We start from the raw sequence: 26863 nt of genomic DNA, 5'->3' as shown, positions 1-26863 counted from the left end.
ATTATATTATATCTATGACGTATTCTGTCCTACAGCTGTGTTAAACATTAGTTTCAAAGAGAAACAAAGGCATTTATGTCTTTAGCTCCTTGACGAAAAAATTTAATTTAATTAGTTTATGTCTATGACGCATGCAATAACAGAGAGATCACCGTTCTATAGTTTTATGACAAAAATATCCTTTAATTTCAATGGTTTAACTGTGAAATATTTTTTGCTCTAATTTTTGTGGTAGATTTTCTCAAGTCAGTCAGGTTGTACCTTAACTACACTGACTCAGGCCCCCCCGGATTTTCTATGAAAATTCGACCCAGGTCCAAACAAAAATTGATTTCATCAAAAACAAAACAAAAATTTTTTTACTTATCGTTTAATTTCTACCAATAAGAAGACTGCAAGGTGATGACGGTGATATCTTTACTAATGGTTTTATATATGGATTAAGTCGAGGCGAAATCTCCTCTCTACAACGAGCATAATAGTTTTCTAAGATGTATAATCCCTGCTGAAATTTCCTACCACTTTAAGATTGAAAAAAAAAATTTAATAAAAAATAAATCACATATGCCTAACTTGACTTAAAAATTAGATAATCTGACAATATTAATAGATATAGATTTATCTGAATCGGGTTTCGCTCTATTTTTAAGTTTTTAGTGTTTAATCTTCCTTTTTACTTGCCGTTTTGTTCATTTTTCTTGCTTAAAATATCAGTCAATTTCTTATTTAAATATTCTAATAATCAATCCGTACTCAATTTTTAATTTAATTATTTATTAAAATATGATTTCTCAATAAGTTATTAATTAAAATTTAATTATCTCAATAAATTATTTAGAACCTGATAATTTATTTAAGTTAGACTAAGGTTTATGTTTAACTTGAAAAGACTGTGCTTCATTTAGTGAAAAACGTTTATTTTTGTAAAAAATTTTTTTTCCTGTTTCCCCCTTTTTTAGTTCATGCGAAATTTATTTGAGCAACATGTATATTAAATTATCCAATTCTGATATAGTGAATACTAAAAAGATTTCCTCTTGAAACCTATATTTCTTCACCACCATTATACCCGTACAAATCTCAGCCAGTTTTCAGTATATTTTGATAGAGCGAATTTGTTTTTATTAGCTGAAGTAAACACGACTAATTCGGAGCGTCTGGTATTTTGAAAAGAAGTTTAGTTTTTAAACTATGAAATTCAGTAGGCTATACCCTTATATCTGGCAGCTTTATAAAAATCAAAAAAACAAAAAAAACTATCAGTACAGAAGCGTCTAATTATATGAAATATTTTATCTTAGTGCAGATTATAATTATTTTAGGCCGACCAGTGTAATTATGCGCCGCAAGTTTGCTTATTCATGTGTTTCTTACTCGAGAAATACAATATTTCTTACTCGAGTAATATATGTATAAATAGCCAACTATTGGTAACTATAACCAAACAACCTATGGTACTTTTATTTGTAGAATTTCATGGCAGATGTGAAATTATATCTCAAATACAATATGGAAAATTTTAAAACCATTTAATTAGTTACGATATGTGGATTGAAACCCTGTGTATGTACAATGGCGACTAAGTAAAACCCACAAGGAATTCCCTATTAATGTGAAGGTGTTTCTCGCTTAACGGATTCTAATAAGACTTTAATATAATATTTATTTATTTAGTGCTGAAGGATTTGCTCAAACAATAGCCTTCTAAAAAGATATTGATGTCAGTTCTTCATTATGCTTATATTCTTTGCCAAGCATGAGCTGGAATCTACGGAGGCAAGCTTGAAAATCCTGCATCTAATGACCTTATTCGAAAAGCGAATATGAGGCACCAATGTTGACTTGTAATTACGGAAAAATCCTGAGACTAAGAACACCTCTGCATTTCAGCCGTTAAACCCGGAGCCACATGAGAACGTCTAAGCCAAGAAATAGGGAAGACATCAGAAAACTAGTGGGTATAGAGGTCTCCACTAGTCCTTGTTATGTCTTGTTCCCTCATTGTAGTATCGTTTGCGTAAAACCGTGTGGTTATGACGCTGCACATGCGTTTCTTATACAGCACGGACATGCGTGAACAATGCAGGCATGAAAAAAAAATATTGTATAAACAGACATCAAACTTAATACTGTAGGGTAAATTATGTTCATCTGATATCGATATTTTCGTTATCAAAACAAATTTGAAGACATTTCTGTTTTAGATTTTCATTGTGAGTACCAATATGAGTGTATTTATTTAATTCTGTCTCATAGCTAAGAAGTTATAACACAATTAATGCGTGAATTATTGTATGTGTATTTACTTAAAAGAACACGTGATTCTGCCGCGTTGTCTTTATTACAGGAAAGTAAATGGACATTTTGGTCATTGAGTATTACAATAAGCTGCCCAGTACAGATACGACCGAGTAACATCTATTTTCATCATATCACAACCAACGAAGAGTACTCACCATGACTCCAGGCAACTTCATCCCAGCTTCGTCTACGACAACAACAGTTACCTTCGATCGTCGTTTCTCCGACTATGAACCATATTATGTATCAGGTAAAACTATATTTGAACCTCAGTATCAAGTGGTTTAACGAACTATATAATCACATAAAAGCTGAGAAACCCATCAGCCAGTACAAGATATAAATGCGTAGATATCGCTGTTGATACTCACTATGGACCCCATAATAATTTAACAGTATAGTGATGATATTTAAATCTAAACGATATTAAACAATATTTGAAGTTAAAAGACACTTAAAGACATTTGAAGATATTTTAAGAAGAAGTTAAAGACTATTTGAAGTTTAATTCTGAGAACTCCATCGAGAAGCACATTATAGAATTTATTTCAAGTTAAATGATACTTAAATACATCTGAATATATTCGAAAAAGAAGTTAAATACTATTAGAAGTCTAACCCTGAGAAAACCATAGATCAGCACACGATATAAGATATTCGAAGTTGAAAGACACTTAATGACATTTGAAGATAGTTGAAACTGAAATTAAATACAATTTGAAGTTTAACTCTGAGAACACCATCGAGAAGTACAAGACAAACGATATTTAACGATATTCGAAGTTAAAAGATACTTAAAGACATTTGAAGATATTTGAAGCAGAAATTAAAGACAATTTGAACTTTAACTCTGAGAACACCATCGAGGTGTACAAGATAAACGATATTTAACGACATTTGAAGTTAAATGATAGTTGAAGATGTTTGAAGTTGAATTTAAAGACAATATATTAAAAGAGTCACTATAGTATGACGACAACCCATTTCTAAAGGCACAAATGAACAAATTTACGCGAGAATACATTCTTTATGTGCCTCAAAAATCCTAAAAATAATATGCCGAGAAGAAAAACACCAACACCTGTAGTGGGAAGAATCATTTCCCAGTTGACTATTAGAACGATATTTAACGGTCATTTCCCAGTTGACTATTAGTGAAAACTTACCGTGTAAAGACAACTAGACTCGAACTGTTCCATGAAGAAACCATAACGTAAGTGCTTCGAAATTTTTGCCAAGACAAAAGGAGTGAAGGAGAGTAATTTACAACAAAAGTGTGTAGTACACTAAGGACACGAAAGGTGATGAATAGATGTGAAGCTACATGTGTTACTTCCTAACAGCTTTGACAATGCAAAAATCTAAATAGTGAAAGTGTTTTAATGTCATCTGTTAATATGTTGAACCAAATATTGTACTTTATAAATCATTTATGTATGTACCACAAATATAATTATGTATAATATTATTATTTTATTCATTTAACGTTTTTTATATAGTATTTATTAATTAATATATAAATAAAAAAAAAAAAAGAGAACTAACGTAAAAGTAGAATAGTCCCAACCTTATTTTAAAATTAAAATTAATAATTTTTAGATATAGAAAAAGAAAAAAAAAAAAATCCTGATTATATGATATTACATAGAACCAAAAAAAATATTAGTCCGTCAGATGAATTTTATATAGGGATTTAGAATAAAATACGAAAAATAATTGAAAAATTTTAAAAATCATGATGGGCAGTAACTAATGACGGGACGTCATTATTTCATGGGAAGGGTGATATGTACCGGGAGTAAAACACGATATATTTGAAATACCAAAATAAAGTTCCTTCTTTAATTCGGACTCCTATAATTAAGATAAATCTAGTTTCAAAAATGAAAAAGTATTTAATCAGCAAAGAAAAGAAATTGCAATCTTTGGATTTCGCTAAGACAGTGAGCAAGAAGAAAAGTGATACGCACAATATTTTTAAGGACGTTTAAACGAAAAGAACCGTGTGAACGCCTAAATCATCAAAAATATTTAAGATGTTTTATTGGACGATGGTTCGCGTCCTTGGGGCACATGAGCCAATGGCAGGCATTCCCTAGAGCGCAGGAAGAAAGAACTGCGTTTGGGAGTAGGATAAATGTGTTTTTTAATTTTAATATGAGGTGAGCTCTGAATCGTTTAGTACGAAGCTATTTCGGTCAACATTTATTGTCTTCGAAGTGACACATTGCTGTACAACTAAGCATGTAAGTTTAATAAATCTATTATCTTTTTATATGTATTTGTTTCTCTTGTATGTCTGAGTCTAGTCCGATAATGGGTAACTAGTTCGCCAGTCCCCATGGTAAATGCTCCCAAAGGAATCTGATCTCCAAGTGGCGCTAGAGGAGAAATCTCTATCGCCACGAGCAAACCCTTTCTATTACTACATCAAATCTTCAATGGTACACAAGCTATTGAATACAGGTCGTATGCGGTTTGATTTAAAAGGCACTGAAAGGCATAATCTCAATTTTTTCTTTCTAGAACAAAGATGAACATTTAAAGAAAGCATTTAAAGAAAACTTTTAATTCATTAATGAGTTCGTGTCGGTTCCAGTACCTCTCTGGGCTTTTAAAAAATTGAATTAGAAAAACTCTTTTATAGGAGAATTCTAAAGTAAACTTAAACCAATTAAAGAGATTAGGGTTGATTTAAAAAAAAAAACAGATAATTCCTTTTTTGTGTTTTTAGTTCTTTTTCACCTTATATTTTTAGTAGTAGTATAAAACTTATTATAAATCAAATATAAAAAAATATAATTGAATAAATTTGACAAAATAAATTCTTTAAACTATTTTAAGAAATAGGACTTAGGGGATGAGACTAGGGTGTCAGAGCTTGTACCGAATTAAACACAATCAACTAAAAAAAAAAAAAAACCCTCAGATTTCTGACAGTAGAGCAATTTTTCTTCATTTTTCGAATTAAAAGATTTCTAGGGTTTAACTTTAAAACGCTTAATTCACAAAAAGAAATTCACAAACAAATTAGGGCACGCCTGTTATACGATATAATATTTAAATCAAAGGGGAATAGGATTCCATGATAATGATCAATCTTTTGACAGAAAAACTTTTGTTGATATTTTTCTCTATTGTTACATGCTTTCGGAACTATCCTTGTGAATCTAAAGAACCTGTGAATCAGACGTGATTGTGAAAAATGCTCTAGATAGGAATTCCACCGCATTTTTACACCAATGGCCTAATAAACACACATATTCTTAAGAACAACTCTGGTAGATTTTGTGGGTGTATTGCACAAAGCTGGTCACTACTTATTTTTTTACGTCCGGGGATTTATTTGTGAGATCCCTAAGGAATACCACCCATCTCTATATGCACTAACGAGCACGTGCAAGGATATGCACTAAAATTGGAATTAAGGTTCAGGAATGTTGTTTTCATTACCAGATATTCTGGTACTCTAGGTGTACATTATTAAGCTCTCAACCGTTTTAAAATATTATCAAACAAAGAACAGTCATATTTTATCTTATTCACAGCTCTGTTTGTGTACTAAAGCTTTGCCTGAAACCGTAAAATATCACACCGTGACTCAACTTCTAGCCTATGCGGGACCTAGGTCTAAGCGAATCCTCGCTCATATATCAAACAAAATATATGTCAAATACAGGTTAGCATCACATAAAATATATTATTGATAATCTCTCAAATCTCTAAATATCAACAGAGCTTGTCACCAACTCCTATTAGTGATTATTTGAGCGCAAAATTTCCATCTAAAACTGAATAACATTAAGCTAGCAAAGAATTTTCCGCTCATGAGTTTTACCGTCCATGAGTAAACGATAAAATTACCCTGTATAATCAGCAAAACTTCCTAACTCAAGGATTTTTGTGTTTAAAGGAATAAGCAACGTAGATGGCGGAATCTGACATAAATGGCAGAATATAGGTGGCAAAAATCTGGCATGTATGCTAGAATTTCTTTTTCTGATAGGGAGGGGGAATTTTAAGATTCTTACCAAAATAACTAGCAAATTTATGAATCATCTGAATACCATATTCAAAAATTTGTTAAACCATAGTTATTTGAGGGAACAGGACCCCAAATTATCACGGGATAAGGTCGGTTTGGCAAATGAATCCAACTATATGAGAGCATCCAACCGAAAAAAAATAAAAATCAATGAGCTAGACTAGTCTCACATAAAAGACCAACTTCAGTTATACAGAAAATATACAACCTATACATGCTTTGTTAAGCTTAATTTTTTTTTTCCAGAAAAAAATTAAGCCGTATATATTATCATCTAATAATGAAGCGTGAAGCTGGGAAGCAGAATAAATCATCTTTGCTACTGAAATGGCAACACCCCTAATCTACTCTTTCTTGAAGATATGTTAACTGTTCCCTATACAATGCTAACGAATTAAATCCCTAGGAACACAATTGTGATTCATTAGGGGATTTACATTGAATGCTTCAATAATCACCCAAACAGTAAAATAAATGTGGCGAAGGGGATACTGTCATGTGGAACTGTCAATGTTTAAACTTGAGGCCAGTTTGTTTCTCCTATTTCTTTCTTGGAGAGCCATTTTTTTTTAATTAGCTGCTTGTTTGTCCCTGGATGGACAGCTGTCACTGAGTGAGGAAATCTACTGAAGTGATAGATGAAGTTTTTTTTGTCTCTGGTAATGTAGTTCCATATATCTTAGAAAATATAAAATATTTTTTATATTTTCTAATTTATTAGCTGCTTCCCTCTTTGCTCATTTTCATTTGATCTTTTTTTGATCATTTAAAGTGAAGAATTTGATCATTTAAAGTGATTACCTGGATCAGAAACGTACGCAGGAATTCCTTTCGGGAGGGGGGGGCACGGACAAAAAACATTTTATTTGATAATTTGAATTTGATTTTCCCAAGACATTTGGAAAATTTTAGAATTTCAGGTGGGGGGCCTGGCCAACCCTCCCCCTCCTGCATGCGTGCAGGATCTGGGTATAGTGCTTCCATTAACCTAAATTTTTGATCTTTTTCTTGAATTTTCCTAAAATGAAATAGAGTTGTCCAAAATCTCTCCGAAAATTAACTTTAAAAAAAATTAACGATTTATATTTGTGTTAGCGTTCGTAAATTTACGGATGTTAGTTTTTGGTGACATTTCGGAGAGCTCAATTGTTTTTTGGGGAAGTTTGGAGAGACCCCAAAAATTTATAGATATTAGAATCACTTCTGTGATGTGATGCCTTAGATTGCAAAAACTTTAACGAGTATCTTAAAAACAAATGGAAAAGCAAAATGATAAAAGAACCGTGTAATTAATTTTTTATTGAGCGTTTGCCATATGATGTGCCTTTTCTTGCTGACGCTTAATTCGTTTGTTTTTTTTACTGTTGCCAGAGACTATGAAAGAAACAAAGTTTAGTCTTTCTATTCCATAAGAACAAAATGATGGAAGAAAGAGCAGCTTTCAAATAGATTGTTTGTAAAGTTTGTTTATCATGTTGATAAGACTGGACATTTTACTGGGAATCTAGAAAATGGTCTAGTACAAACTTTAACTTTCGTGATACTTAAAAAAAAGAAAGCCAAATCATCTATAAGCTCGGGAAAACTCGGCAGGGAAAACGTTATATTATATAAGTAATATTAAGACCCATAATAAGGAAAATAGGGTTTCTTGTTTTACGTAACTACTTTTCTCAAAACATCAGAGATGTTCGGCTAAATTTGAGTACTATGAAGAATACATTTTTGCTCTAAAGCTTTTTTAAGAATATACTGTAAAAATGGTAAAAAAAAACACCCATGTTTGAGATTGTTTTATAATTTGAAAACGGAATGAGTAAAGATAGCAATTTTTTGCTTGCATTAAAGTAAAAACAACGTTCTAATTAAAACTGAAAAGAATTTACCTTAATATTTCGGCAGAATTCAGTCGTTGCAGTGTTACTATTTTACAAGACCCTTTATTTTAATAAATGTTCTCTTGCTTTTAAATCCGTTTATTGTAGCGTGTAGGATTATTGATATCTAAGCAAAACTTTCATAAATTACAATTAGCATGATTTCAGGCAATCCATAAGTACAAACGACACACTTGACTATTGGGGGTTTGTACTGGACGTCAGAGTCAATAGTGTTTGTAGTAGCTCTTATGATTTAAGTTCAACTTCATTTTTTAATTTATTTTTGGTTGTTTCATGAGTTCCCTCCAAAATTGTAAGATTCAGATCTGCAACTGTATCTGAGCTACCAAATTCACAAATTCTGATATAGAGTTGGTAAACGATGTGGTAGCAAAGTGGTTAACGCTTGGTAATCTAAATTTCCAAGGCTCAGTGCAATCTAAAGTACTATATACACCGTCAAATGATTTGCAAAGTTAAAAAAGGCCATGTATGATTTATTTTTACCAGTCACGTCTTTAAAACTAAAAATGTGCTGTAAAGCAACAATTGTGCTGTAGTCTTTGTTGCTTCCTTCCTTCCCTTAACTTGTTTCCTAGGCTACTCTAACATCACCACTGAGATCCAACCTTGCTTTGAATAGGTACTAGAGATATTGAATAATTACATCCGTTTTTGAAAATTTTTAAGATTAAAGGAGTTTTCTAAAAAAAAAGGTCATTTACCACTAGACACGATAGAAAAGTTGTGAAAAGAATTGGTAAAAATAATTAATGAGATCTGTTCAATAGCTTTGTTGGCATTCAATCCACTCTCAGAGCTGAGCGTTTAGTCATTGAATTTAAGCTAGCTCCAAACTGTTCGGTTGAAGCGGGGGCACAAAGATTATAATCATAATCTCGTATTGGGTCCTGACTTCCCTTGTAAAAAGGCTAATTCTTGGCTATATTACTTAGGCTTAAGTAAAGTACCATTCTTTTAAGAACCCAAAAATAAGCTGGACTTGTTTCAATGTCGGAAATTTTTGTCTTTTTATTAATTTTGTAACTTTTCCAGAATGTTTTATAGTCTATTTCCTTTTTAAGTTTGCGTGAACTTTATTTTTAAGCTAATTTCTCATACTAGTCTAATTACTGAAAGGTGTTTCTGAAAGTAAAATGAATTGTTGAAAGGAAAACTAGAAAATATGTTTAAGCTTATTCACTACTATGGAAAATTCAGGTAGGTATTTTTCAATCAAGCATATTTCGAGCGGTCCTTTGCTATGTAATCGACATGATTTTTAATAGTTAAAGTCTCTTTCAAACCGTTCGTGGTAACGAACTGTAAGTAAGGAGCGACCCAGCTCAATGGTAACCGAAACTCTAGAAAACAGGTTTTTGATACCGATAGATACATCAAAAGAATCAGATTTAAATTCTGAATTCAAATATATAACTTTCATCAAGTTTAGTCCTACCCATCAAAAGTTATGCGCCTGAGAAAATTTGGTTGATTTTCGAAAAAAGGCGGAAATACCCCCTAAAAGTTATAGAACCTTAATGAAAATCACACCATCATATTCACCGTATCAGAGAACCCTACTGTAGTGGTTTCAAGCTCCTATCTACAAAAATGTGGAATTTTGTATTTTTTGCCAGAAGAAAAATCACGGGTATTTATTTATTTTTTTTTCCCCAGGGGTGATCGTATCGACCCAGTGGTCCTAGAATATCGTGGGAGGACTCATTGGAACGGTAATTAAAAGTTCTAGTGCCCTTTTTAAGTGAACAAAAAATGGAGGGCAACTAGGCCCCCTCCCACGCTCATTTTTTTCCCAAAGTCACCTGATCAAAATTTTGAGATAGCCATTTTGTTCACCTGGGTTGAAAATATGATAACTATGTCCTTTAGGATAACTTAATCCCCCGAAGTCCCCGGGGGCACAGGGGTGAAAGTTATGAACAACTTTACCCAATGTTAACATATTGTATTGGTTACTAGGAAGTATACAGACGTTTTCAGGGGGGATTTTTTCTGGTAGTAGGGGGGTGGGTGGGTTGGGGGTTATGTGGGAAGATCTTTCCATGAAGGGAGTTTTCATGGGGAAGGGATATTGCTATGAAGGGGGCGCCGGATTTTCCAGCATTATTTAAAAAAAAGATCAGAAATTAAATATAAAAAAAACAAGTTTTCAAACTGAAAATAAGGAGTAACATCATAACTTAAAACGAACAGAAAATATTACGTGTATGATTGGGTTCACCCCCTAGTCAATACCTCGCTCTTTAAGCCAAAGATTTCTTAGTACTTTCATAAGAGCTATTTATTATAAATAACGGCCTTTGTGATTATGGGTAATTTTTAAATAATTGTAAAAAAATTCGAACTTTAGATTAAAGAGCGAGGTATTGACTTGGGGGCGAGCCCCCTAATATACGTATTAAAAATATATGAATATAGAAGTTCGTTACGTAAGCTAATTCGTAAGTTATGTATATTTATTACTAATAAAAACGTTCGTAAATAAAATTAAACAAGTTTCGAGAAAGACATTTAACCAAATAAAAGTAAAATTAATATGCAACTTTTGTTTTAATTATTCATGTACGGTAAGCCAAAATCAAAACCTGCATTAATTCAAAAACGTTCAAAAAGTAAATAAAAAAAACAAGTTTTTTTTAACTCAAAGTAAGGAGCGACTTTAAAACTTAAAAAGAACATAAATTATTCCGTATATGAAAGGGACTGGCCCGACCACACCGCCTCGCTCTTTACGATGAAGTTTGACTTACACACAACTCTTATTTTTTTTAAACAACAAAAAACTTTAGCTGAACGAGCGAGGCGTTGAGGAGGGGACAGCACCCTTTCATATGCGGAATAATTTCTGTACGTTTTAAGTTTTAACGCCGTTCCTTACTTTCAGTTAAAAAAACTTGTTTTTTTTTATTTAATCATAGATAAAGATCATGATGCATGACGATGCAAGGACTAGTCGAAACATTGCTCAATTGAAGAATTGATGTCTGAATATCCACAGCAGCAGGTGATCTTAAACATCTTCTTCTAATTAATTCAATTTACGCTCCCTCTTAAGTTTTCCTTTTCTTTTTCATGAATGAACGCTTATAGTTCCTTCTTAGATCTTCGTAATGATCCACAAAACTTGGTAGTTGTTCATCATCTGGTTCCTTTCTAAGATCCAATTCTTTTAAGAGCTTTTTTTTTTAAATTCAATATATTCTGTGGGAAAGAAGTTACTTAGATTTAATTCTGTTTTGTTTCCAAAATGGATTCTGCCACCATCGTGAATCAAGGATCATCAGTTAGGACATAATGATTTTGCTGATCCTTAACCGTTTCCTCATGTTCTGAAAGATTGTTCTAACACAAGAGAACTGCGATAAAAAGTTTAACTTTTGTTAAACTGCTACAATTACCACTGTAGCGAACACTAAGCAATATATTAATGAGCAGCCAAGCTGTTTTAAAGTTACAATGAGCATTGCTGAGCACTGTTACAGTGTCTTAAGAATGGAAGGAATTACTTATCTGTTCTCGCTTTAAAACTTTCAGGTTAAATGTTTTCACAGATAATAGTTGAAGGAAATACTTACAATCACCAAGCGGCAGTCGCAAAAGGTGCCATTTTGTTTGTTGCAGTCTAAAAGGCCTTCAGTATTTCAGCGGTCAAACTTAGCCTAGAGAGCGCGAGATCTATAGGACCATCAGCTCACAGGCAGAGAAATTGCAGTTTTATTTATGTTTTACTATCGCTCTTTACTTTCATTTGAGAATATTTTATATGAAGAATCATTGATGGGAAGCACTAGATTGCCCTCAGTGAAGTAGTTATATGATAATGAAGAGTCATGGACAAAGCAAAACCACGAGAATGTCCTAATATAAAAAACGGTGTATTTTTATGCAAATGATGGGGAAAACGTGATTGAGGTGAAAAACTTCAAAATGTTATGGAAAAATATTAGAAAGTTAGAATCTTCTTGACTTTATACCTGAAGCAGTGTTGTTACTTCATCTAGAAATCGCATGAAAACGTACCTTCGGTTCCATCCCTCCCCTCAAAATCACATGATTAGTACGATTTTCCCCAGGGTCCTATTTGTTCTTCAGGTAATTAATCTCTTTTTTTTCGTTTTTTTTCGATTCGGCACCCAACGGCTTAAATGTATCAACTAAATGTAGACTAGAAAATAGAAGAAGCCACATATTGGAAAATATAAATATCTCCCATTTATGCTCGTTTCGCTTTTGACACTAATATCCTTTTATAAGACAATTTAATTCAACCATTTCATGTAGCACGTCAAAAAGGGGAAGTCTGATCGATTAAAAGTAAAAAACCATATTTCACAACAGTTGTTTCTCTTTTTGTTAACTCCGACTACTATTCTCTATAGAAAGAAAGGAACAGCAGAATGTATTCATTCTATAAAGGAGATTAAATAAAAAAGAAAAGCTTTTTTTTCAAGTAAAAGTAAAGAGATACAGCCAAACTTAGAACTAACATTATTATGTATATGAACTGGGGGGGGGGGGGGGTCCTCAACCCCGCTCTTTATTAGGCTGATTCTTTTCTTTTGAAAGTATTTATGGGTGCATTTATTTTTTTGTGGGCAAATGCTAGTGTTTTATTTACCTATTGCCTCGTAATCCGTAAAACATATAAACTGGTAATTCGATCTTTAATGCAAATGTGCATCAAAGAGCTCTGCCACTCTTGAGGCATTCTGAAAAATACTTTTTATCTGATTCCAACTAGCCTTGCGTTTGAACAGTCGTTATTAAAGCATTGGGGACAAAGAGTCAGACTTCAGCATAAAGAGTGGTGGGGTAGGAGGGGGTGAGGAGGGGACTAGTCCCCAGGATAAGTTGTGTTTGTTTAAATCTTTAAAATTGCTCTTTATTATCACTCGAAAAAAATTGTTTAAAAAATGGAATTTCCGTTCGCTTAGAATACCATACCTAGGCTTGTCCTGAACATGAGAAGGGCTACAATCCCCTCAAACACTACTACTTATATCAAAGCTTTACTTGTGCGGGATAGTGGCTCGAGATAAAGGGCTCATTTGATGTAGTTGCTTTTCGAAATAAAGTATAATTTCCCATAATGTACTATCGTCTCCACTATAAGAGGGGAGTTTTTGCCCCATCAGCAACCATACTGTATGCTACATCCAATATTTATACACACACACACATATATATATATATATATATATATATATATATATATATATATATATATATATATATATATATATATATATATATATATATATATATATATATATATATATATATATATATATATATATATATATATATATATATATATATATATATATATATATATATATATATATATATATATATATATATATATATATATATATATATATATATATATATATATATATATATATATATATATATATATATATATATATATATATATATATATATATATATATATATATATATATATATATATATATATATATATATATATTTATTTATTTATTTATTCATCCAAACTAAAGGGGCTCAGAGGTGAAATCTATAATCATCAATATATTTACTTTGAAGCAGCTCTCATTAAACGTCCGAAAAAATGGCCTAAACCACTTTTTTGTGACCTTAGTTATCCCCGCCTATCCCCTTCTCATAACAGAATCCAGTGGCCAGCACTCTAATAGACGGTGTACAGCTATGCTATGCTCTACAGCTATTAGTTCTATTAAATAAACGGTCTATAGTCACTTCTAATCTTTTATGAATTGTTTTTTTTACTCTAGTTTATTATATTCCCTTATTAAAATAAATGTTTTTTTTTTTAAATACGTGAAAATATTTATGCCAATGCAGTTATGATATTCAAAACATTTGAATGCATTGAAAAAGGTAGGAAGTGAGGCTAGTAGTTGATTTGGAGCGAAATCATGAATTAAGCAGAGCTGTGTCCTATCCCCGCTTGTACGGATTATTTTGATTGACTTTGTTCTTAGGACCCTAGTAATGGCTATTGAAGAGCATGGTGTCACATTGTAAGATAAAACTGTCGTAGACTTTGATTACATGTTTTGATTCGAGTGTCCTAAATAAAAATACTAGTGAAACGAATGAAATATTGTGGTTTTGGAGTGTTTACCTTTACAAGAATAGGTTTGAAAATTAGCTTTAAGAAAACTAAGAATAAAAGAGCTTCAAGAGATGATGTTAGGTAACGAGAATACTGACCAGGTGATTAGATTTAATTTTCCAGGTAGCATTGTCAGTAAAGATGGTGGATCCAGTACAGATGTAAAAAGAAGAGTAGCCACTGTCTAGGGTGTTTTTTCTCAGTCGAAAGAAGTTTGAAAGAATAGAAGATTAGTCTTCGAACTAACATTAGAATATTAGAAACCATGATAATGACAATAGTCAAGTATAGCTATGAAACCTGGACGTTTCAAAAGGTTGAGGAAGAGATGCTAGATGTTTCCATTGGGGTTTTTCATTGGGGTTCCAGTGAGGTTATCATTTTCCATTGGGGTTGTCTAAGTACAGTTTAAGGATTGTCTAAGGATAGTTTTTAGGTGGCGTAAACCTAAGCTGTACAAATAATTTGATTCCATCCCTAATTCTAGGTTTATAATGAATGAAAGATTAAGATGGTTAGGCCCCGTTTTACTGATGAAGGATAGATTTCTAAAAACTGGGCCTCTTGAACATCCATCTGGAGTAAAATGGAAAGCAGCTTGTCCCCGAATGGACTGGAAAGAGATCATTAGAAAGGATTTAAAGAAAATTACAGCTTTATGGAAGGGGGTGAATGGTAATGCTTTGAGTATATTGGGGTGGAGCAGGAGCTTGTGCAGCTTAGCTAACCTCAGACGGTTTGGCGCTGTAATGAGTTACTAGAAGTACTATGAGTTACTAGATTAGTACTAAATAAACTGTATTTCATTTTTCGGGTGGGGGGTGGTTGATTTTTGAAAAATGAAAGTGCAAAAAAGGGTATAACTTGTACCAGGCCGCTAAAAGATTGGCTGGTTAGAAGTTAAGCGACCGATATTCTGCAGAGATTAATGCTCCATTGGCTGTTATCACCTGGTCGATATTTTCTATGCTTCATAGGGGGGGGGGGATTAGAAGTTGGAACCATCTTGATCAGAATATTAGAAATATTAGTGGCATTTTTTTTTTGTTTAAGAGAGCAATTAAAGATATCCTTTTTAGTAAGTATGAATTTTAATTTTCTTTTCTTTTTCCTTTTTTTTTGGGGGGGGGGGGGATTGGGGTGCAATTAATCAATTGAAATATAATTAGCCTCTATAGGTATGGTTATAATAGTGAGGTTGAAATTTTTGGGTTGTAATATTTGTGGTGCCGATTAGGATGTATAATTTGCATTAGTTATTTTATTATTTATTTTGTCCTGTATTATTTTAGCGTATTTTGCAACCCCCTCGGACTTGGGGTGGGTGTTAAAACTGAGGTTGTTGTTTACTTCTTAGAAATAAGGAAAGATGGAGGTGGCACGGTTGTGGAACAGCTTATTAATAGTTTTAGCTGCAGAGATGCTTTTCTTTAATGCCTAGTTATGTAGTAAGTCATTTCAAAGAACTTTGTCTTTGGACTTGTTAATCTCAAATGATAACTGCTGTCAAGTTTTATGTAGTTCTGGGATTTCCTATGCTCTAAACAAATTCACCCTTGCTTGAAAACTGCTTAATTTCTTTCAATTTTGAACTGCTGAGGGGTTTCTCAAACTTTTTTGACAAAATCTTTCGTTAAAATAATAAAGATGTAGATTTAGAAAACCTTATAAGGAGTATTTTTTCGTGGGTTCGAAAGTCTCGCCATCTATTTTTTTTCATTCCAACATTTCTGTTTGTTATTTTTGTTCTGATTGTTAATTGTTATAGCTGTCGAAATAGCATTATTAGCATTTAATAAAGTGTTGTACTATATAGCCATAGAATTTTCCTTTTGATTTCTTAAATGAAAAGGTCTATCCAGTTTGTGTAGTCCTGAGGTTTCGTGTATTCTAAACAAGTTCAGTCTTCCTTGAAAACTGCTCAATTTCATTAGGCTTTGAACTTCTAAGGGGAATTCCAAGCCGCATTTGATGTTCCTAAGTGCACTGTTCTAGTGATTTCACCGAACTTGCATATAGATTTCTGTTTTCGCTTAGAATCCTGGAGAAATAGATCAGGAGAACTGTTTTGAATTTATCAACAGTTACAAAGTACCAAGAATTATCTATGCCTTCCCAACTTCTATACCTTCCCAAGGCCAAAACAAAATTTGCACTTTACTGACAAAAATAAGAATGTTTTTACTTTTATAACTTTAATAAATCAAATAATTTTAACGTTTTGATTACTAAATATCAGTATATGTATATTAAACTGACAATGCACATTCGTTTGTATTTTTTCAGTAAAGTGCAAATTTTGTTCTGGCCTTGGGAAGGCATAGGGGTTTTGCGCCTAAACTTATATTAATTTCTGCTCGTTTTGAGTTGACTCGGTTATTTATTGTAATTTCTGTTCGTTTTGGGTTTCATTTATTTACCGATACTGATTTGTGGTAGTTTCACGCTTGGTCGATTATTTGATTTTATTTTCGCTCATTTTTTGTTTAATGGAGTTCTTTACTTTTCTTTGAAAAACTTATTTTGTGGAAAGAGGTTTTTAAATTAATTTCTTCTGAAAAGGAGACAAGACGTACCATCCCAGTATGGAATACTAAAAAACAAAAAAACAAAGACATTGTTTTCTCAGGGGACGTTATTAAAAATATAGAGAATTACAGATAGGCTGACTCCAGAAAATATATGTTTGTGAAATTTCAAATGAAGATTGCCCTTTGATATTTTGTATCGTTTTCCATGATGCTGTTTAGTTGTTCGTGTCTTAGGAAATTATTTGAGATTTGAAAATAGCACTTTAAGTTGCTTCACTTACAATGAAAATTCTAAATGTTTAAGTGAGGAGATTATCAACTAGTTATTTTTGTTTATCAATGTTTGAGTCGTTATTCCCTGGAGTGCTTTTGGGAAAGTTTTTAGTCTAACTCGTTTTATCATTGTAATAAAATTAGGCATTCTTCAGGGATAGTCTTTGAGGCTTGGAGTACTCAACAAGCATTTTTATTTCCACGTTTTGCAAGGTCACAGCTGTGGAATTCCCTCCCGGAGGGTATCAAGGTGGCAGATAATGTTAGTCACTTCAAGCGTAGGTTGAAACGTAACCTTTTGGGAAGCTGTTAATGATTTAAGTGTGTTTTTTTTCGTGATTTTCGATGTATACGTGAAGTTTGAATATATATTAGTAGATTATAAGGATGGAAACAACCATCATGTACAACCCGATGGGTTAGGATACCCCTCATGATTGTTGAAAAATTATGTAATCGTTATTTTTGTTAATAAATTATTTCTCTCCCTCTCTCTCTCTCATTTTGTCTAACAACGATTTTTACCACAACTAAAGCTGTTCAGGGGTTATTGTTTGTATTGAAAGTTGGGGCCATTGGGCCATTGCTCTTAAATAAATCAAGTTGGACTGTCTAAAGAATTTCAGATTTGCAGTGTAATGAAGGATAGGGTTAGCTGAAGCGCACTTCTTATATGACAGATTACGAAAATCGTTAGGCCTATAAACCACTGTTGTACTTGAGGCTCACGTATAAACTTTGAAAGCACTTATTTTTAAAATTTAATCCACGCTGGTGTATATGTTTTTTTTTTGTGTAAAGGTTTTCTAAATTTTAATATATATTTCTAAGCTACAGTATTAAGTAAAAAGAATAATTTTTAAAATGAATAATTTTTCAGCGGATATCTGTCAAATTTGATGGAGAAACTGGAAAACTCCATGAAATAGTTATCGATGGTGTTGCGGTAACGTTATCCCAAAGTTTTCTTTATTATAAAGGAATGAGTGGGAACAACTCTCGGTTCAAATTCCGAGCTTCTGGTGCCTACATTTTTCGGCCAAACGGAACAGATGCTGATCAAATATCGGAAGTTGTGAAATTGAACGTTTATACAGGTAATCCTTCAACAGTTCATTGTTATATTGTAAATTACCCGACCTTTCCAAAATTCTTTATTATTGTGGAAAATCCTTTTACTATATAGTCCTTCCACTCTAGAAACGTCTATACTAGTTTTTAATTGTTTATAAATTGTGGTAAATTTTATGAGAAATAATGCATCTAAGCAGCGACAATTGTGAACCAAAGTATACTATTGTTTTCGATGGCTTGTAGACTCAATGGCGTCAATTCATGAAAATATTGGGGGGGGGGGGCAAAGTGTATTTTCAATATCTTGGGGGGAGGGGCAAATTTGTGGTTTTTCAATTTTTTAATAAAAACACAAAAAATGGTATTTTTCAATGAAAATACCCCGAAAAAAAGTATTATTCAAAGTCTTTGGAAGGGGAGGCGGAAAAAGCTAGAGGGGGGAAACTAGTGGTATAGGATTCTTTGATGACGCCTCGGATCCTTTGATGAGCAGTATTAAAAAAATTAAATAATTTTCTCCCGGATACTAAATAAATTCCCCATACACATAACCTAACTAAATGTTATTTCCACTAGTAATTTATTTGCCAGTACTTAATTCAAGCCGCAATTCGGTTGAATTGCGGCTTTTTTTAAATAGCTTTTTAAAAGCTTTTTTTTAATATGAACCATTTTTTAAAGATATTATTAACCTTGGTACCTATGCTAAAAATGGTTTTCTTCAGTTTTCAAGGCTAAATGAGTGTAGGTTACCCTACAGTCAAGGGATTTTGGCCATGTTTGGCTATATGAAAAATTACTCTTTGTGGCATTTACTTTTTATTGGAGTCAAAATTATTGTTTTGGGGCGCGAAATGGCAAAAAGTAGCAATTTATCATGCTACGGTCTATTTCGTGGCACACAAAGGGCTCGAGAATAATTTTATTTCTGTTCATATAAGCACTATCGCGATATCAAACAGTTCGTGGTAACGAACTGTAAGTAAGGAGGGACCCGGCTCAATGGTAACCGAAACTCTACAAAACGGAATTTTGATATTAATACATACATCAAGAGAATCAGATTTTAATTCTGATTTCAAATATATAAGTTTCATCAAGTTTAATCTTACCCACCAAAAGTTACGCGCCTGAGAAAATTTGGCTGATTTTCGAAAAAAGGGGGGAAAGACCCCCTAAAAATTATAGAACCTTAATGAAAATCACACCATCATATTGAGCGTATCAGAGAACTCTACTTTAGAGGTTTCAAGCTCCTATCTACAAAAATGTGGAATTTTGCATTTTTTGCCAGAAGAAAGATCACGGATGCGTGTTTAATTATTTTTTTATTTTTTTTCCCCCAGGGGTGATTGTATCGACCCAGTGGTCCTAGAATATCGTGGAAGGGCTCATTCGAATGGAAATTAAAAGTTCTAGTGGCCTAGAACTTTTATTGTTTTAAAAAATAAAGTTGTGAGACAGAGTCAAACTTTAGCGTAAAGAGCGAGGCGTCGAGGAGGGGACAGCCCCTTTCATATACGGATTAATTTCTGTTCGTTTTAAATTTTAATGTCGCTCCTTACTTTCAGTTTCAAAAACTTGTTTTTTTTATTTAATTCTTGTAAGATCGGTTAAAAAACGGCCAACTGCAGATGACCCATTTAAAATTGTGATTTTTCTGGCTTTTCAACGGGGTCCAGTGTATTCCCCTGCAATATCCCCCTGAAAAACTTCTCCCGTGAAAAATGTCCCCTGGAAAATTCACCTTTGTGGAAAATTGCCCGCTCCGGAAAATTCCCTCCGACAACTCCCCTTGAGAAATTTTCGCCACATGTAGAATCAAGCAGCCAAAGGGAAACTAATAGGATAAAAAGAATAAAGGAAGGAAGAGATTCTGGAATATTTTACCTTTATTCCAAAGCACATGTAGAATATATGGTATGGAATAAACAGTTCTTTTTAACGAACTGAAAGTAAGGAGTGAATCGGGCCAATAGCAACCAAAACTTTAGAGTTTTGGTTGATATTGGCCCGAGAAAAAAAAAATCTGATAAAAATTAATGCATCAAAAGAACTGCTTTTTTAGGCTGATTCCAAAAATATAAAGTTTATCATGTTCAATGCTATACATCAAACGCTACGAGCCTTTGAAATTTTGTCTGATTTTTGGAAAGGGGGGGGGGGGGAACACCCCCCAAAAAACAAGTGATCTCAATGAAAAACACATTACATTCAGTATACTAGAGAATTCTACTGTAGAGGTTTCAAGCTCCTGTCTACAAAATGTAGAATTTTCCATTTTTTTTTTGAAGAAAGATCATGGATACGTTTTTATTTATTCTTTTCCAAATAAGCAGTCATATCAAATCAATGCTCCTAGAAGATCAGTAGAGATCTTTCAAAAGGAAATTAAAAGTTCAAGAGCCCTTATAAAATGACCGAAAAGATTTACCACGGAGAAGTTGCGTTTTCTGCCATTTATTTACACCAAACTCCGATTTTGTCTGATGGAGGACTGCGAATTAAAAATTCTTAGTTTGCCAATCGGTTTAAAAGTATCAAAAACTATCATTATAAAACAAAATGCTTCCCAGTAAGGCCGCATGGTTGCGCATTTGTTGCGCATTTGTCCCTGAAAAGTCACGTATTCGATAGAAGTTAAGGTTCTTCTGACGGGGAAACCTTCTGATATACAGCTTGTGGACTCAATACTTTTTTTGTGAGCAGGACCTGGTGAATTTTTGAAAACCGTCTCTACTTAAACCGTTGTTTGCTTATTTGGAATAAAGAGCTCTGTCAATTTTACACTGGGTAAAAAAAATATCAGGGGCAATGGGCTGATGGAATATATGACCTAAAATCAATGAAAGAAGATCAGTCTCGGCCGGTAAAGAACAAAAAATTAAATAATTTTAATAGTAATATCACCCGAATATTTTAAATACTGTAGAATATTCTTCACCATACATTCTGCCATTATTTTCGAATATATTTATTTAGGTTATTTGGAATATTTCGAAGTTCTTTCTTTTCTGTGTTATTTTTATTTTAACGTACTCTATCTTTTACTGCTCAATTTTTTCACGAGGGGTTTAACGAGGAGGCTTACTATAGGTTACGCTATAGCGTTGCCTATAGTAAGGAGCCATTAGGCTTCATCGTTTTTTCGGTTTTTTTTCCTGACGCACATCATATGAAAGGATTGGTCGTATGAGCTTCGGACGGGACTTATTTGATTTGGGATCAAAAATTCTAGTTCTCTTTTTAAGAGTCAAAAGTGATCGGAATACAACCAGCCTCCCCCCCCCCTCCCCATCCGCTCCTTTTTTCTCCAATTGCTTTTGATCAAAATTTTGAAATAGTCATTTTGTTCAAAATAGTCCGAAATCCAAATTTCTATGGTTCCAGGCTTGATAGGCCCTCTCAGCCTCCGGGGCAAGGGCTATAAGTTATGATAGTTGCCTATTGTTAACGACCAATCCTTTTATATGATGTGCACCTGAAAAAAAAACAATAAAAAACGTTGAAGCTGTATGGCTCCTTACTATAGGTAACGCTATAGCGTTGCCTTTTATAACGTTAAAGCAAAAAAGGTTGAAAGAAGAAGAAAATAATCTGTTCCTAGATTACAGATGCACGAGGCAAAAAATATACAAAGGGAAAAAAACGTAGAGTATTCTCTTTTGTAGATCACAAAACATTTGCCCCCTTCCCTCCAACACAAAATCTGAACACGATTGTTTTCAGCGCTGAAAATTAGTTATTTGCTAGAAATTATTGACACAGGCAATTATATAGGTAGATAAGTGCCTTTTGCGTCGTTTTATCCAGCTATAAGTACAAAGGAAACGAAATTAGAAAGTAAATTCACCCATCATTAAGCTTCTAAGCAAGCAAGTTATATATGCCTTCTGAAGCCATGACAGTTTTTCATATGATTAATGTAAAAGTAGAAAAGAAGGGAATAAAAAAAGAAGAAAAGAAAAAAAGGCTGGTTATTCTTTTAGTGTCAATAATACCTGTAATTATAGTTCCTAAATTATGGAAGAACTAGGCAAAGAATAGACGACAGGCATACAAAAGGAAACAAAACGTAGAGTATACCCTTTTGTGAAGTACAAAAGATTTTGCCTCCTTGCCTCCAACACAAAGTTTAAGCACCATTGTTTACACTATTTGAACAATGGTTATATGCTAGAACTTCTCACATAGACAGTTATACAGACAAATAAATAGCATTTGCTTCATTTTGTCAAGAAATTAATTAAAAAAAAACAAGTTTTTTTTTTTACTGAAAGTAAGGAACGACGTTAAAACTTAAAACGAACAGAAATTATTCCGTATATGAAAGGGGCTGTCCCCTCCTCAACGCCTCGCTCTTTAAGCTAAAGTTTTTTATTGTTTAAAAAAAATAAGAGTTGTTAGAAAGTCAAACTTTAGCGTAAAGAGCGAGGCGTTGAGGAGGGGACAGCCCCTTTCATATACGGAATAATTTCTGTGCGTTTTAAGTTTTAACGTCGTTCCTTATTTCTTTCGTTCCTATTAACGTCGTTCCTATTAACGTCGTTCCTTATTTTTATTTAATTTTTGAACGTTTTTGAATTAATGCAGGTTTTGATTTTGCCTCACCGTACATGAATAATTAAAAAAAAAAAATTTTATATTAATTTTACTTTTATTTGGTTAAATGGCTTTCTCGAAACTTGTTTAATTTTATTTACGAGCGTTTTTATTAGTAATAAATATATGTAACTTACGAATTAACTTACGTAACGAACTTCTATATTCATATATTTTTAATACCTATATTAGGGGGTTCGCTTCCTTGCCAATACCTCACTCTTTACGCTAAAGTTCGAATTTTGTTCCAATTCTTTAAAAATGACCCCTTAATCACAAAGGCCGTTATTTAGAATAAATAGCTCTTATGGAAGTACTAAAAAATCTTTGGTTTAAAGAGCGAGGTATTGACTAGGGGGTGAACCCAATCATACACGTAATATCTTCTGTTCGTTTTAAGTTTTGATGTTACTTCTTATTTTCAGTTATCATAGATATCATATTTTCAACCATGCTGAACAAAATGGCTATCTAAAAATTTTGATCAGGTGACTTTGGGAAAAAATGAGCGTGGGAGGGGGCCTAGATGCCCTCCATTTTTTTGGTCCCTTAAAAAGGGCACTAGAAATTTTAATTTCCGTTCCAATGAGTCCTCCCACGATATTCTAGGACCACTGGGTCCTAGAATAAAATAAACATAACACGTATAGAATAAAATAAACACGCATCCGTGATCTTTCTTCTGGCAAAAAATGCAAAATTCCACATTTTTGTAGATAGGGGCTTGAAACCTCTACAGTAGGGTTCTCTGATACGCTGAATATGATGGCGTGATTCTCATTAAGATTCTATAACTTTTAGGGGGTCTATCCCCCTTTTTTCGAAAATCAACCAAATATTCTACCCATCACGTAACTTTTGATGGGTAGGACTAAACTTCATGAAAGTTATATATTTCAATTTAGCATTGAAATCTGATTCTTTTGATGTATATATTGGTATCAAAAACCCATTTTCTAGAGTTTCGGTTACCATTGAGCCGGGTCGCTCCTTGCTTACAGTTCGTTACCACGAACTGTTTGACATATGCAAAGGAAGCAAATTAGAAAGTAAATTTAGTCATCATTAAGCCTCTTAGCAAGTAAGTTGTAGATGTCTTCTGAAGTTAATTTTCAAGCCATGAATAATATAATTACATAAACTACACAGCCATGAATCTCATGAATAAGATAAAAATTGAAAAGAATGGTATCGAACAGTTCGTGGTAACGAACTGTAAGTAAGGAGCGACCCGGCTCAATGGTAACCAGAACTCTAGAAAATGGGTTTTTGATACCAATAGATACATCAAAAGAATCAGATTTCAAAGCTGAATTCAAATACATAACTTTCGGTTTCAAGTTTAGTCCTACCCATGAAAAGTTACGCACCTGAGGAAATTTGGCTGATTTTCGAAAAAAGGGAGAAAGACCCCCTAAAAGTTATGGAACCTTAATGAAAATCACACCATCATATTCAGCGTATCAGAGAACCCTACTGTAGAGGTTTCGAGCTCATATTTGCAAAAATGTGGAATTTTTCATTTTTTGCCAGAAGAAAGATCACGGATGCGTGTTTATTTTATTTATTTATTTTTTTTTCTAGGGGTGATCGTATCGACCCAGTGGTCCTAGAATATCGTGGTAGGACTTACTGGAACGAAAATTAAAAGTTCTAGTGCCCTTTGACAAAAAAAATGGAGGGCAACTAGGCCCCCTCCCACGCTCATTTTTTTTACCAAAGTCACCTGATCAAAATTTTGAGATAGCCATTTTGTTCAGCATGGTTGAAAATATAATAGCTATGTCCTTTAGGATGACTTAATCCCCCGAAGTCCCCAGGGGGAGGGATCAAAGTTATGAACTTTACCCAATGTTAACATATAGTATTGGTTATTAGGAAGTATACAGACGTTTTCAGGGGGGATTTTTTCTGGTAGTAGGGGGGTGGGTGGGTCGGGGGTTATGTGTGAAGATCTTTTCATGAAGGAAGTTTTCATGGGGGAAGGGACATTGCTATGAAGGGGGCGGCGGATTTCCAGCATTATTTAAAAAGAAGATAAGAAATTAAATATAAAAAAAACAAGTTTTCCAACTGAAAATAAGGAGTAACATCAAACTTAAAACGAACAGAAAATATTACGTGTATGATTGGGTTCACTCCGTAGTCAATACCTCGCTCTTTAAGCCAAAGATTTTTTAGTACTTTTATAAGAGCTATTTATTCTAAATAGCGGCTTTTGTGATAAAGGGTCATTTTTAAAGAATTGGAACAAAATTCGAACTTTAGCTTAAAGAGCGAGGTAATGACTAAGGGGCGAGCCCCCCAATACACGTATTAAAAATATATGAATGTAGAAGTTCGTTACGTAAGTTAATTCGTAAGTTACGTATATTTATTACTAATAAAAACGTTCATAAATAAAATTAAACAAGTTTCGAGAAAGCCATTTAACCAAATAAAAAGTAGTAGTCAAGGTACTATTTCTGGGGCGCCCCTGTACCAAACAGGTTTTTTCTGATAGATATTCTATTCTAGAGGTCATTACATCTTTCTTTGTCAAGAGATTTACGCAATTTCAAAGTTCAATGTCTTTTTTTAGTGATAAATCAAAACTAGCATGTCTTGTTTCGCTGTTATGCAATTATTTTTTGTATATATTCGGGTTTCAAATTAGATTCTTCAACAGTTTTGAATAGTTTATTCAACTTAACACTACTGACATTTTTTGTAAACATTTACATACAAAATTGATAATTCTAAGCAATTTCTGGTGAGAAAAATTTTCTCATTATTATAATAAAAAGAAATTGTCTTGTTATTAAGTTAAGGAAGAAATTCTTTCCTTACTTTCAATTTTAGTAAATATTCAAAAAAAGAGAGACATGTTCACTTTGATTTTGGTTCATTGTATATGAAAAATTAAAATAGAATGGTAGAAACAACCACTTTGCTAATGACTTAATCTTTTTGACTACTTAAGACAGACACTAGAACTAAGGGTACTTATGCACTTAGAAGCCTATTGTTTAGGAGCTGAAACCTCTACATAGTTCTCTTACAGGCTGAAATTTACGGTGCGATTTTTATCAAGATCAGTGGGCCTTTTTAGGGATGTTTTTGAAAAAGTGCTTAGCTTTCAATCGGTAATTTGGGATTAGAATAAAATGTTTATTCTTTTATTTTATTAATTGTTACAAAAGCTTCCATTTTTATCAATATCAATGGCCTTTTTTTTTAGTGGTGTTTTTGAAAATACTTCAAGGCCAGTCTGCATTGAAGAATCTCTTCATGAAATTTAATGCGTTCAAACCCTCACCCCCTCCCTCCCCCTAATTCATTAAAAATAAAATGTGTTACCTATAAACCTATTTAATAAATAAAATTTGTATCTTATCTATCCTTTTTATTTGATGGGCCTTATTATCTCATAGGGGATTGACTGAGCCATGTTAATTAAATTTTAAGCTTATTAAATTTCTATTTTTGTCTACATTTGATTTAAATGTGATTGTTTAAAGAGAAAAAAAGACTGTTATACCAAAGAGTTTAATATTTTCTGACCAAATTCGGGGGGGGGAGTAGCTTCCCCCTATACCTTCAAATTTGCATTAAATATGACTGAAAAAGCAGATGGTTGGAAAGGCAGTTTATAAAAAAGGTCCTTCCTCCCACTAACAAAACCCCATATTTTTAAATAAAGATGTTGTTTAAGCTGATGTATATTTATAAAATAAACTTAATTTTTTTCCAAACCCAAAATGCATTTTTTTTTTAATGCTAAATTTTTGCCTTTTTTTAAAGTAAGAAGATACGTGCTATAATGCCCCTCTGGAAAAGAAGGCGAGATGGAGCGAACCTGCATTAATGCAAGCCACAAGGGCATCTATTATCAAATATACCGGTAGAATAACACACGATCTGGGACAGCAAAGGGCCACAAAACTTTTAATGTCGGAGTCCCCTGACGCCGGTGTTAGCCCCACGCACGCTGGAGGGAATTTGAATAGGAACGGTGTTTCTTCGTATATTA

At 33.1% G+C, this 26863-nt stretch overlaps 1 protein-coding gene across 1 annotated transcript in view; it reads left to right on the top strand.

Annotated features, from left to right (window-relative positions):
* Nucleotides 1-26863, top strand: part of LOC148938375 (uncharacterized) — a 155818-nt gene that overhangs the window by 97813 nt on the left and 31142 nt on the right. Inside the window, exon 3 of the mRNA XM_089107839.1 lies at nt 18056-18272. Within this exon, the coding sequence (XP_088963965.1) occupies nt 18056-18272 (217 nt within the window). The remainder of the gene's footprint in view (nt 1-18055; nt 18273-26863) is intronic.

This window comes from Artemia sp. Qi Xiang Cuo, unplaced genomic scaffold, assembly GCF_049724085.1.
Source record: "Artemia sp. Qi Xiang Cuo unplaced genomic scaffold, ASM4972408v1 HiC_scaffold_2954, whole genome shotgun sequence".
NCBI classification, from domain to species: domain Eukaryota; kingdom Metazoa; phylum Arthropoda; class Branchiopoda; order Anostraca; family Artemiidae; genus Artemia; species Artemia sp. Qi Xiang Cuo.
This window is presented reverse-complemented; position numbering and strand designations above follow the sequence as displayed.